The 13581-nt window shown below is 48.8% G+C and overlaps 1 protein-coding gene across 1 annotated transcript in view; it reads left to right on the forward strand.

The window, feature by feature from the left end:
- The window catches only part of LOC142251771 (vomeronasal type-2 receptor 26-like), a 55461-nt gene that overhangs the window by 17673 nt on the left and 24207 nt on the right, over positions 1–13581 (forward strand). The window contains exons 7-8 of the mRNA XM_075324821.1: positions 3002–3214; positions 6914–7037. Coding sequence (XP_075180936.1) covers positions 3002–3214; positions 6914–7037 — 337 coding nt within the window. The remainder of the gene's footprint in view (positions 1–3001; positions 3215–6913; positions 7038–13581) is intronic.

Raw genomic sequence — 13581 nt, forward strand, 5'->3', positions numbered from 1 at the left:
GACAGTTAAGTTCGGACTCCTGGTGGTGTGGCGGCTCAATAATTCTTTCCATTGCTACTCTTCTTAAAAGCTTTAAGGGAACATCAGGATGTCATGACAGATATACTTGTAGGAGCAGAAGGAGTATGAGATGGAATGAGTTTTGGGTTCTGGACGTGTCAGATGTTGACTACAGAATCTTATTAAATGGAAAAGTTTTGGTCCAGAGGATATTTCCTGGGTTCATGCGCATGATTTACATGTGGATTGCCTTCTGAGATAATTGTTTCAGCAGTTGGTTCTTTGTGGGTCCAGTGGCCACTTGTAAAAGGAAGGGGTACTGTCATACGTCAAGGTTTGAACCCTTGAGGCTGTCCTTTAAGGTTGACTTGTCAGAAAGCCACGGACCCACTTGGGGGGGAGGGGCGACATGACCAAGGGGGAGGTAGGGAGTGATGGGGTTAATAGGGACAGTTGTGTGTATGCCTAATATGGCATTTGGGGATGGTCTTAGCCTGGGAGGAAGAGGAGGAGTAGGGAAAGGGTTAGTCCGGGAGAGGGAAGAGTTACCTCCTCTTCTGTTTCCGGACGCCGAACAATCCCCGCCCACCCTCCCTTTGTGTTGTTATGTGGGGGATGTTTTTTGGGTAGTTGGGATGCTATTTGTCACAGCAGCGGGGGGGGTAGGTCTGGTCCAGAGGTTTGGAAGTGATTGGTGGCTGGACCGGGAGTCATTGTCTTGGTATGGTGGCTCTCGGTTCCGGGATGTGGCCGGCACGGGGTTCTGCCAAAGTGTGGGGGTCAATCCGTGGGTGATTGGCACCTCGTCTCTGGGTCGGTGTGTTGCGGCCGGGGACAGGGGGAGTAGTAGTTAGTGGACTGGGCCTACCCCGGGGGGTATTGTAAATGTTATTGTCTATTGTTACCTTTATGTGGTTGTTTTGGGTCGCCCGTTGGACGGCGTCCCTAAGGTGCTAGTTTGTAAAATGATAGGCAATAAAAGGCTGCTGTGGCCATTTTGAACCAAGTCGCATGCAGTCCGTGTGTTTATTCTTAGAGGATAAGGGGGTTTGGTAACACAGACATCACGACCGGAGAATCCTCCCTCAGCTGGTCATGTCCACTGAACCACAGCAGATACACCTTTTCTCTGGATGTTTATTATCTGCTACCCTTGCTTTGGTTCGGCTAGCATGTGTTTTTAGTTACTTATTTGTCTGTCCAGTCTCTTTTAGAGTGTGGCTATAAAGACCTTCCCTTGCTGGTGTTTCCTGTTGGTGATATTTTCATTTTGTTGTCATTTTGATACTGCCATTTTTTATGCCAGTCAGTGAAAGACCAGCTAGGGGTTTTTCTCTCTGTTGTTTAAGCATTTCACCCTGCACCCTCTATCTTTTTCTTAATAGGAAGTTGGTGGTATACTCTCTCTCTCAGTGTTTACCTTATCCTTTCTCTAGTATTTTGTAATTTAGTGTTACTCACTTTGGGAACCTTTTCTCTCTCAGTACTTCTCTTCTATAAGTATATTGCACACTGCTCTCCCCTTTATTTCCATAGGAAGAATATGAAGAACTTGATAGCCTTTCAGGCTGTGTAGGCTCAAGTTGCCACTATTTAGTCTAGGCTTAGGACCATTCCAGTCCACACAGGGACCACTAAGGATTACAGAGCCCGGATCTCTAGTCTGCACAGGAACAGGGTGGGTCAGTTGCAGTATTTTCAGTGTTTTACCAATTCATCCCTCTGGAATTTACTGCACAATCATAACAAGCACTTGCATATGTTCTGATCTTCAAATAAATGGTGTTGGTGTAAGCTTTTGGAGGCTGAGTGGTGATGCAGGTGATGCCATCTATATCAATCACATGGAGTTGTCATTGGAAGGTACAGAAAGGGTGGAGAACATGATGTGCATCAGACTGCTCAATCATGATTATAAAGTGGAAACAATTACAAAACTAGGTGCTTTTTTTTTTGATATAGAAAACCTGACAGTTTTATTTTAATGCCAGATGTAACATATTGTAATGTAATGTTCAGTACTTGAGGTTAGGTAGTACTGCCTCTATCCCAAGACCTGTGTCATTTTGCTTGGCTATACACTGAAAAAAGTTTAGTGACTTTTTGTAACGCCTGCCTGGAACCACAGACTCAGACTGGCTGTCTAGGGAGGCCAGAGGAAAGCCACTCGCAAATCAGGACCCCGAGAACTCCGCAACCTTTTAACCCTTTTACAGGGATTTGGAATTACACAGAGCCCCAGAGATCACCACCTGTGGTAGTCAGGCAGGGTGAAAAACTAGGAAATGCAATACAGGAATAGAATCAGCAGGCAAGGACCTAATCGGAAAACATAGCAGAGGTCAAATCCTGATCGAGCAGCGAGGTACATAAACATCAGGCAGGAGGGTAGTCAGGAAACACGCAGAAGTCAGAATACAAGAATCACTAAGCAGATCAGGGCGGGAAAGGAGCCAGGAATACAGAACTATCTGTGGCAGTGGTCAGATGACAGGAGGGGAAATAAGAAGGGTGTGGTGTCTTCCCATTGGTTGTAGCTGAATGATGGTACTTCAGCTGGGGGACACACACCACCTACAGTCAGCCAGTGGTACTGCAGATCCCAAGGAAACCCAGCCCAGTGGATGAGCGGAGCCTGCACCCACCGGCGCCGCTGGCATTGACTCCTCTCCCATCACCAGCACTATACACAGCAGGAACAAGGCGTAGCCTGGTGATCAAAGTAGAAGTCGCAGGAGCGGACTCCGGTGGGGACGTAAAACTTTACTTTTTATGGATGGGGATTATTTGGATTGGAGTGTCATCTCATATCCATTGCTAGAAATTTATGGAAATCATATAGGGACATTAATGGTCAGATATATCTTCCCTCAGTGAGGTTACAAAAAACAATTCGTGCTTAAGTAGTGTTTCATCTATTTGTATTTTCCTTCTGAGCCAAGAAAATCTTTTATCCAATGCTGTCATTGAACCATGATTCTTTATTCTTTATTTCCCTTAGTTGGCTCATTTTCTAAGACATGTCTCTTTTGAAACTAACTCCGGAGATAAAATATATTTTAATGAACATGGTGAGACCCCGGGCCGTCTAGAAATCCAAAATTGGTTAATATTTCCAAATGAAGCTACAGAAAGTGTGAATGTTGGTAGATATCTTTCTGAGCAACTCTCTCTCAATGACAGCAGCATCCAATGGCCATCAAATAGTTCTACTGTAAGTTTATACATAAAGTTTGCATTTGATTACTTTAAAGCGGACCTCATTTTGAACTGAACACTGTAAGGCTTTGTGCCCACGGGGAAAGTGTCCTGCGGATATATCCACAGGACATTCCGCAGGAGCTCCCAGAAATCCGCAGCACAGCTTTGTCTGTTTCCATGCTGCGGATGTATTGCGTAATGTCCTGCGGATATGCTGCGGTCATTCTGCATTGAGGATACAGTACCATGGCTTCGGCACTGCATCCTCAATGCAGAACAAGTGCTGCAGTGATCGGGGAGTTCATACTTACCTCCATCACGCAGCAGTTCAATTTCTGGCCGTGTCTGTCTGCATTTTGCAGGAGAAGGTGGGCGGGCCTGAACTATCTCCGGCTGTCACATGACCGGAGCTCGTGCAGGCCCCGCTCTCCACCTCCTGCTTCCTTCTCCTGGCTCCACCGCGCTCCTCCGCACCGGAGGAAGTGACTCTGGTGTCTTCTATCAAGGCAGGTAAGTATAGGATCGCGTGGAAAAATCCGCAGGATAATTGACATGCTGCAGATATTTCCGCAGGGAAATCCGCATTATTTTTGCTGTGGAAAAAAATGGAGCATGGGCACAGCAGTTCCAAAATGCCATAGAAATGGATGGGGACTAGCTGTACTGCGGATTTTTGAGAAATCCGCAGAATTTCCGTGAAAAAAATCGCGGCAAATTCCACAAATTTTCCGTAGCGTGAGCACATAGCCTAATAATGACTTCAGAGCAGAATAAAACTTTTATTTTTAATTCAGCTTTGCTCAAGTATTTGGCACCTATTACTCTAACCTTCTGTAATGTCCAAGTGGGTGTTATCTGGGGGAGTGTACACTGGGGGTGTGTAATTCTTCTCCCTGTATGATGCTGACAAATCATAAGCAGGCAGTCATACCTACAGTAAAGAACATGCCTCCACCATACTTTAGAGCAAGTTTGTGAGTGTATGAAATGCATAATGAGAACAGCCCTCATGACTCACAGCTTTCGGAAAAGACATGGATGTGGGCCAAGAGGCAGTACAGCTGAGCTTAGCTGTGTCATACTACAAAGCCTTCTTTCAGCTTTCCTGCTCATGTACCACTGTTAGCTCTATTGTACTCTGCTTGGAATCCCCAGTGCAAATTATCCACCAAATTCTTCGACACCTGGAATGCTGTGTACAGGTCTGGGCACCCAAATTCAAAAAAGACATCGATATATTGGAGCAAGTCCAGAGAGGAGCAACCAAGATGGTAGAAGGTCTGCAAACCATGTCATATGAAGAACGGCAAAAAGAACTAGGGATGTTTAGTTTGAAAAAGAGAAGGCTGAGAGGAGACTTAATAGCGGTCTACAAAGATCTGAAAGGTAGTCACAGTGCAGAGGGAACCACCCTATTCTCATTAGCACAAAAAAGTACAAGAAGCAATGGGATGAAACTTAAAGGAAGGAGATTCAGATTAGACATTAGGAAAAACTTTCTGACAGTGAGGACAGTCAGAGAGTGGAACAGGCAACCACGGGAGGTGGTGAGCTCTCCATCAATGTAAATCTTCAAGCGGAAACTGGATAAACATATAGCTGGGATGATTTAGGAAAGCCTGCACTCACAGGGGGTTGGACCCGATGGCCCTTGAAGTCCCTTCCATTTCTACCATTCTATGATTCCATGATCATGGGTTGTTAATTCTGTTCTCCACTATTGGAAAATCCAGTTTGAATGCCACCAGTGTGCTAAATAAAATGATTAAGATGCATACTTACTGTAACATTGTTTATATTACTGGGAGGACCGCAGCCTTTCATTACCCGCTGATGGATCACAGATTTCGTAATTCTGTCAAATGGAACCTGAAGGCTGCGGCTCCTTATGCACAAATGTGAAGGCCACTGCTCATATGGAACATATGAAGCAGTGAGGTATCAATCAAGTCAAACTGGCAGAAGGCAGAAACATGGGGCCCATAGCAATTATCATCTCCTTTGCATGTGAATAAATATTTTAATTTCTCAAGAATGCGGCCTTTGATAGAAGCTATAAAGGTATCAATGGATATATCTTTCAAAACACACATACCCATATATAGCCTGGGAATTGGGTTATCTTTGTAGTGGAGCCCGTGAGAAACTACCTGGCAGGACTTAAATATGGTACGGTAGACGAGGAGGCAGAAATAAAATGCCCCCTTTATTAAAGGACAGAAGATTTTATGTAGGATAATGCAATTAACAGTTTATTTGCTGATAACAGTAATAACAGGTACAAGGAAGGGTAGCGGGAACGTGTCACACCAGCTATGCTCCAGCTATTGCAATGAAAAGTTCAACACCAACAAGATAAACAATTTCTACAGACAATTCTCCTTTGAATTCGTAACTGGCTTCCGCTAATCGGGCCATGCGGTTACAACACGCTAACTAATAAAGCCTGCTCTAATGCAGATGACCACCAGTGTCACACTTACAGTATTACAGCGATGAGGAGGAAGTCTACAGACTTCTGCTTGGTCCCAATGTACCTGAGCTGAGTTTACTGTGTTGCCCTCTCCATTAAGGCTAATGTTTTCATGCTTTTCCAGGGCTGGAGCAGGCATAGTCCTGCTTTCTATCTGCTTTCTATGGTGAGAGGCTGCTTGTTCCACCGTGCTGCGTTTCTCTCTATCTTTGTGTTACAGGTGCTGGAAGCAAACCGCCTAGGCTCTGCTTCGTGACCCTTTACCTCTGACACTGTCCTGCTAGTTGATACTGCGGTAGCGAGGCACTATGTTCTGCATCTAGGCCGCTGATCTGAACAGTGTCACAATCTCAGATACCTCTTCCGGTCCATCTTCCTGCCACAGGCCAGCATGCTCGCTCTCCTCACTTCTAGCTCTATCTCTCTGCACTACAACAACCCACGCTTAAATCAAGACACAGTACACTGCATGGAGGGTGGACTAGTCCAAGTGCACACAAATCAGAGGAAAACATTGACTCTTAAATTCAGGAGCTGACAATTACACCTTACAGAAAAATTCCCTTTAGGTCTCTTTCACACGTCCGTGCAAAACACACATTTTGCACGGTCCGTGGAGTAGGTGTATATGTGTTTGCGTGTGTCTGTGTGTGTGTTCAGCGTGTGCTTTCAGTGTGCTATCCGTATGACATCCACATAGCACATGGACAGCACGAATCTATATACTTACCTGTCCATGGTGCTGCTGTGTCCGGTGCTGCTGCTGCTTCTGGTCCTTGGTGCAGTGCATATTTAATGAGCATAATGAGCGGGGGTCAGAAGCAAGTGACAGCAGCGGAAGAGACAGCAGTGCTGGAGAAGGTGAGTATAGAAATTCATTTTATTTCAATGTGGTTTTCTCCGAGACCACATCAATGTGTGGTCTGTGGGCTACCCGTGCTGCCGGAAACAAACGGATATGTTGACATGTGGAGCACACGGACGCATGCATGCTCCACACGGACACAATGTCCATGGGAAAACATGCACGTGTGTGCAAACCCATTGATTTTACTGTGTCTAAGTGTGCCCGTGTGCCCGATACGTGTGAAAATGGACCTCACACATACCGGAGACACGAATGTGTGAAGGGGGCCTAAGGAGTGAAAAGTCATCACATATCAGTTGTCACAGAAAATTAACTATATTAAATATATTTTTAGAAATTTTACAAAATATGATTTTGTCATTACCTTTCAGATCCCTCGCTCAGTTTGCACAGTGAGTTGCCCATCAGGATTTCGAAAATCTGGTCGAGAAGGAAAACCCATCTGCTGCTACAACTGTGTTCCCTGTTCTGCCGGAGAAATCTCGAATACCACCGGTGGGTAGATATAGACCAGTGTGAGGAGAAGTCCATCGCTTAATTGTTTTTATTTAACAGTTTTTATGCATAAAGTCTAGTTATAGTCTACACTATGTTATAATTAATAAAATTAAAATTTTAATTTCATGACTGATCAAATATTTTGATCAGTCATGCATATTATGTGACACCATCGTACTATAAACTATCACTATTATTTATCTGCTATAAGTGCCAAGTTCCTTGTTTGCTATTTAAAACGGCTGAGACCCTACTTGATCACTAAGTATTATACAGGAGCGCCTTCCTATTTATTTACAGATTGTACTAAAAACCTCATGTTCAGTTTTTTTTTTAATTTCCCTTAGCTGCAATAGATTAATGTATAAGTTTTGGATTTGTGGTCCATGTCTTTCTCTACATCTGTGGTATTGTCATGACTAATGCGGGCGTCACACGGTACGATATATCTGGCGATATGTCGTCGGGGTCACGTCGTTAGTGACACACATCCGGCATCGTCAGAGATATCGTACCATGTGACACCTATGAACGAGCAGAAATACTCACCTTCTCGTTCATCATTGAAATGTCGTTCATTTTCATAATCTCGTTCCTCCTTCTGTGCTCCGGTTGTTCGTCGCTCCCTTGGTAGCACACATCGCTCCGTGTGACACCGCAGGAGCGACGAACACAGCTTACCTGCGTCCCGCCGGCAATGCGGAAGGAAGGAGGTGGGCGGGATGTTACGTCCTGCTCATCTCCGCCCCTCCGCTTCTATTGGCCGACTGCTGTGTGACGTCTCTGTGACGCCGAACGTCCCTCCCCCTTCAGGAAGAGGCTGTTCGCCGCCCACAACGAGGTCGTCCGGGAGGTAAGTACGTGTGACGGGGGTTAACGACTTTGTGCGCCACGGGCAACTAATTGCCCGTGACGCACAAACAACGGCAGCGGGTGCGATCGCTTATGCGATCGCACGATTTATCGTCCCGTGTGACGCCCGCATTAGTCTCGAGAGTCAATTCAATGACGTCTTGCTGCTTGGTCAGTTTCCTTCCCTTAAATATGAAAAATAAACAATTCGTGTCAGTTGCTTACCCAATGTAGCTGCAATTAGCAAAGCAAGATATGGTCTCAAAAGTAATGTGGTAACAATTTAAAATATAACTTTTAATAGTTTATGATAAAAGAAATTTTTGACCACACAACATAAAAGGTTGTAAAACCAACCTAAATGACTAGGGCCCGAAATAGGCTCCTACTATTACCAAATTAGGACACAGGCACGGTAGGAAAGTCACCCACCGTAATCGTAAAAATAAGGTGACCAGACAGAGTTGTCACCCTGATATGCACACCAAGATATACCACACTTCAATATACAGTGCTTAAAACAGTCACTAGGACCAATAGTTAGGTCCTGCTATGGTAAATAAATGATGCAAAAGGTTGTCCAATAGAGGGGGGGGGCAGACCCTTCAGCCACACAATACCCCTCAAATGGCAACACTCTGACCTTAGTTTGTGCTTAGACCTCCCAACGCGTTTCTTAATTCACTTAGTCATCAGGGGACTGTGGTCAAGAAACCAAGGGCTGCAAGAAACGAGCAGTATTGTCAGAATCAAATAGAACAAACATGAATGCATTAAGAGTCACAGCATATATCCAGAGAACATGTCCCTACCTTCAGTATGAAGCAGACTTCCTGCATGGTGTGTCAGGGCATGGCATAAAGCACAGGGCTTTGAATTTGCCGCCCTTAAATATCCTGTGGGAGTGTTAGAATATCGTCCCACGTCAGAGGTCCCGCCCAACCACATGTCTCTCAACAAACAAACAGTACGGGACGTTTAACAGTGGTGCCGCCCATAGGCAGGTTCTCTGATAACCCCCAAGAGTCTGGAGCAAGGGAGTGACACCTGTTACATCTCGTGGCTCTCCTGAGGCAAGGACTGAGGCAGTCTCCCATTCCTTGCCTGCCACGAGCACTCCTGCTCAGCAGCGCCGAAGGTCTGCCAGACTGCGCAGTGTGCAGGAGATGCCTTCTCAGAGAGGCAGCAGAAGGGTGACACCTAGTGGTTCTCCTGTTACAAGGAGTGAAGCGGTCTCCCATTCCTGGCCTGCCGCAGACTCTCCTGCTCAGCGGCCCCGAAGGTCTGCGAGGCTGCGCAATGTGCAGAGGTTTACTGCTCAGGGAAGCAGTGAGATTCCCGTTATCTCTGCACATTGTGAGACCGAGGATCCCGCCTCTATTTCCCAGAGGCAGGAGGGTGAGCATGTGCAATGCGTGGTGGGTCCTGATTCGCTCACTGACGTCACACGGCTTGATGACAAGGCTGGTGACGTGGTGAATCCTGACTGGCCAGGCTGGGACGTCGTGGACCCTGATTGGGTCAAGTCCGTCATCTCCGCCTCGCGCCCGCCCTTGGGTGGAGCTGCACCTCCTTAAAAGCTCCCCCTGCCATCATGGCGGCGCGCGACCGTCCTTCTATGTTTGGATGTCTGGCAGCGTGCTGCCACGCCACTGCTCAGGCATTTCTGTCTCTTGTGGGCTTGGCCCTTGCTGCTCCGGCAGTACCTCGTTTGCAGGCCGTGTTCCTGCCTTGCTGCTCCAGCAGTACCCCCGTCAACAGGCCGTGTTCCTGTCCCAGGTGAGCTCCTCAAGTCTCCATTGGACTCACCTGGTTATTGAAAGCACACGTGCGTGGGCACCTCTGTGCTACCCTCGTGCCATATTCTCGTGACTTCCACTGGCACACGTGCGTGGGCACCTCTGTGCTTCCCCGTGCAACAGGTACACCGAGCCGTGAGATCTGTGCCATACAACCCTCAGGGGTTAGGGCAGATCGGTGTACATAGATCGTCTGTGACATTCCAGACGATCGCTAGCAGCAACCCGCTCACTCTTCACCCACCATAGCGGCGGTCCCTTACACCGCACAGTGGACCTTGACCGGCGGAAGCAGTCCATTTCCCATCTTGGCACGCTTCCCCGGGTCCCCCTCGTAACATTACGGTCGCGCCAAAGGTCTGCCCATGGCTGAAGAGCAGCAGCAGTTGCTGCGTTATGTGCAGCAGTTGGAGTCACGATTGGCAGCAGTGGAGCAGTCTTCCTCCGATAAGACTACTCTGACGACAGTCGCCACCCAGGCGGCTACCCAGGCTGTGCTATTGGGCGGAAGGTCTCCTCGCCTTGCGCTTCCAGAGCGCTTTAGCGGCAACAGCTCTGAGTGCCGTGGGTTTATAAACCAGGTTACCACCTACTTAGAGCTGTCCGTGACTCTTTACGCTACCGAGAAGGCGAAGGTAGCCTTCGTCCAGTCCCTGCTCACAGGGAGAGCGCTGAAGTGGTCCACGCCGTTGTGGGAGCGCGGAGATCGTGTGGTGAATAACTTAGCAGCTTATCTTGGGGCCATGAGAATGGTGTTCCTCGGGCCTCAAGTCACCCACGATTCCGCGCTGCGCCTCCTACGACTTCGGCAAGGGTCTGCTTCAGTCGGGGACTTTGCTGTACACTTTAGGACACTGGCCGCAGAGCTGGACTGGCCGGATAAGGTCCTTGTCCCTGTGTTTTGGGAGGGCCTGGCAGGGTTTGTCAAAGACGCACTGGCCACACGTGAGGTGCCTGCCACTTTAGAGTCCTTGATTCAGGTTGCCTCTCGCATAGACATCCGCCAGGCGGAGCGAAGGCTCGAGGTCTCTTCAGCACCCACGTCTTCTCGGCCTAAAAAGCGTCTGACTCCCGTCTTCCATCAGACAGGTCCCCCAGCCAGTCCTGTAGGCGACTCCGTGGATTCAATGGAAGTGTCCAAGGTGGTCTCCTCTGCCCCAGGTTCTCGGTCTTGTGTCATCTGCTTTTCCTGTGGGCAGAGGGGACACATAGCTACCCTATGTCCCAAACCGTCGGGAAAAGACAGCGTCTAGTTTCTATCAGAGGGGGGACTCTAGACGCTACTTCTCCCTCTAGGTTGACTATCAGCGCCCAGTTGCAGTTCGGCACTACTCTCTTCTCTGCCCTGGCTTGCTTGGACTCAGGCGCTGAAGGCAATTTCATCTCGACCTCCCTGGCAACCCGATACTCAGTTCCCCTGGTTCTGTTGCCCAAGCCACTCAGGGTCCGGGTAGTCGACGGGTCCATACTACTCGATCCTATCACCCAGATCACCATCCCTCTCAGGATGGATGTACCACCGGGACACCATGAGCAGGTGTCCTTCCTGGTGCTTCCAGGGGGGACGGATGAGATCCTACTGGGTCTTCCCTGGTTGAGACAGCATGCTCCTATACTCAACTGGGCAACAGGGGAGATCTCATCCTGGGCAGGATCCTGTAGAGAGCACCTCGTGACTACCGAACCACCCGCTACCATTAGGTCGGTTGGGTCCTCAGGGAATACTGAGGGGCCGGGTTTACCGACACCTTATGAGGCCTACAGGGATGTCTTTTCCAAAAGGGCCGCAGATACTCTTCCTCCCCACCGGCCATATGATTGCCGAATAGACCTGAAGCCAGGCTCCGAGCCCCCTAGGGGCAGAGTGTATCCACTCTCTGCTCCAGAGACGGAGGCTATGTCCAAATATATTCAGGACAGCCTGGCGAAGGGGTTCATTCGCAAGTCTATTTCACCGGCTGGTGCAGGGTTCTTTTTTGTGCAGAAGAAGGAAGGGGATCTGCGCCCCTGTATCGATTACAGGGGATTAAATGCAATCACAATCAAGAACAAATACCCTTTGCCCCTCATTACTGAGCTATTTGATCGATTCCGCGGGGCAAAGGTCTTCACAAAGCTGGATCTACGCGGGGCGTATAATCTAGTGCGAGTCCGAAAGGGCGATGAGTGGAAGACCGCCTTTAACACCAGGGACGGTCACTACGAGTATCTAGTAATGCCCTTCGGACTCTGCAATGCCCCCGCCGTATTTCAAGACTTTGTGAATGACATTTTCCGGGATTTGTATCTTTCCGTGGTTGCATACCTGGATGACATTCTTATCTTCTCCCCCGATCTTACCACCCATCGGAGGGATGTCATCCGAGTACTTAAGAGGCTCCGCACCCATTCGTTATATGCTAAGCTGGAAAAGTGCGTTTTTGAACAGGAATCCTTGCCATTCCTGGGGTACATAGTGTCCAGTCAGGGGTTAGCAATGGATCCGGGGAAGTTGGAGACAGTGATGAACTGGCCTGAGCCCCGCTCGCTGAAGGCGATCCAGCGATTCTTGGGGTTTATCAATTATTATCGCCAGTTCATTCCCAACTTCTCGACGGTGGCAGCACCCATCATTGCCCTTACCCGCAAGGTCGCTAATCCCAAAGCATGGACACGGGAAACGGTAGAGGCATTTCACACCCTCAAAACTCACTTCTCCAGAGCTCCCATCCTTCATCGTCCAGACATCTCCAAACCCTTCCTACTGGAGGTAGACGCCTCTTCGGTCGGTGCAGGTGCAGTCCTGTACCAGAAAAACGAACGAGGAAGGAAACATCCGTGTTTCTTTTTCTCCAAGACCTTTTCTCCGGCCGAGAGGAACTACTCCATAGGGGATAGGGAGTTACTGGCGATGAAACTAGCATTCCAGGAATGGCGGCATCTCCTGGAGGGTGCGAAGCATCCATTTGAGGTTTTTTCTGACCACAAAAACCTCACATACCTCCAGACAGCACAACACCTGAACCCAAGGCAGGCCCGTTGGTCTTTATTCTTCTCCCGGTTCCGCTTTATTATCCGCCACCTGGCCGGTGAGAAGAACGTACGGGCCGATGCCTTGTCACGTTGTATGGTTGTGTTGGAGGAGGACGAGGAGGAGCCTCGTCTTATACTACCCCCGGACAGCTTGAGGATGGTCACTCCCACTTCTTTGGACCAGGTGCCACCTGGCAAAACCCTCGTTCCCCCTGAACTACGGAACGAGGTGCTATCGTGGGCCCATGCCTCCAAGGTCGGGGGTCACTTCGGGGTCAAAAGGACCAGAGACCTGGTGACCAGGCATTATTGGTGTCCGAGACTACCCCAGGACATACAGGAATATGTGGGAGCCTGTATGTCGTGTGCTCGGAATAAGCCGTCCCGGCAGAGACCGGCAGGTCTTCTTCACCCACTGCCAGTGCCGGATCGTCCCTGGGAAGTGGTAGGGATGGACTTCCTGGGAGATCTGCCCAAGTCAGCAGGGCACAGGGTCGTATGGGTCATCACGGACCACTTCTCTAAAATGGTCCACTTGGTTCCTCTCCCACGACTCCCGACGTCACGTGCTCTCGCCACCTTGTTCATTCGGCATGTATTTAGGTTGCATGGCATGCCTGACAAGGTGGTGAGCGACCGGGGTCCCCAGTTCGCGTCTCGCTTCTGGAGAGAGCTCTGTAAGCTCCTGCAGATAGAGCTGAACATCTCCTCCGCATACCATCCCGAGACCAATGGACTAGTGGAGAGGACTAATCAGACCTTGGTAACTTACCTCCGCCATTTTATATCCGCGCACCACGACAACTGGGCTAACCTCCTTCCTTGGGCCGAATTTGCCATTAACAATTCGGTCCATGAATCCTCTGGCCAGACTCCGT

This window comes from Anomaloglossus baeobatrachus, chromosome 9 (assembly GCF_048569485.1).
Source record: "Anomaloglossus baeobatrachus isolate aAnoBae1 chromosome 9, aAnoBae1.hap1, whole genome shotgun sequence".
Lineage (NCBI taxonomy): Eukaryota > Metazoa > Chordata > Amphibia > Anura > Aromobatidae > Anomaloglossus > Anomaloglossus baeobatrachus.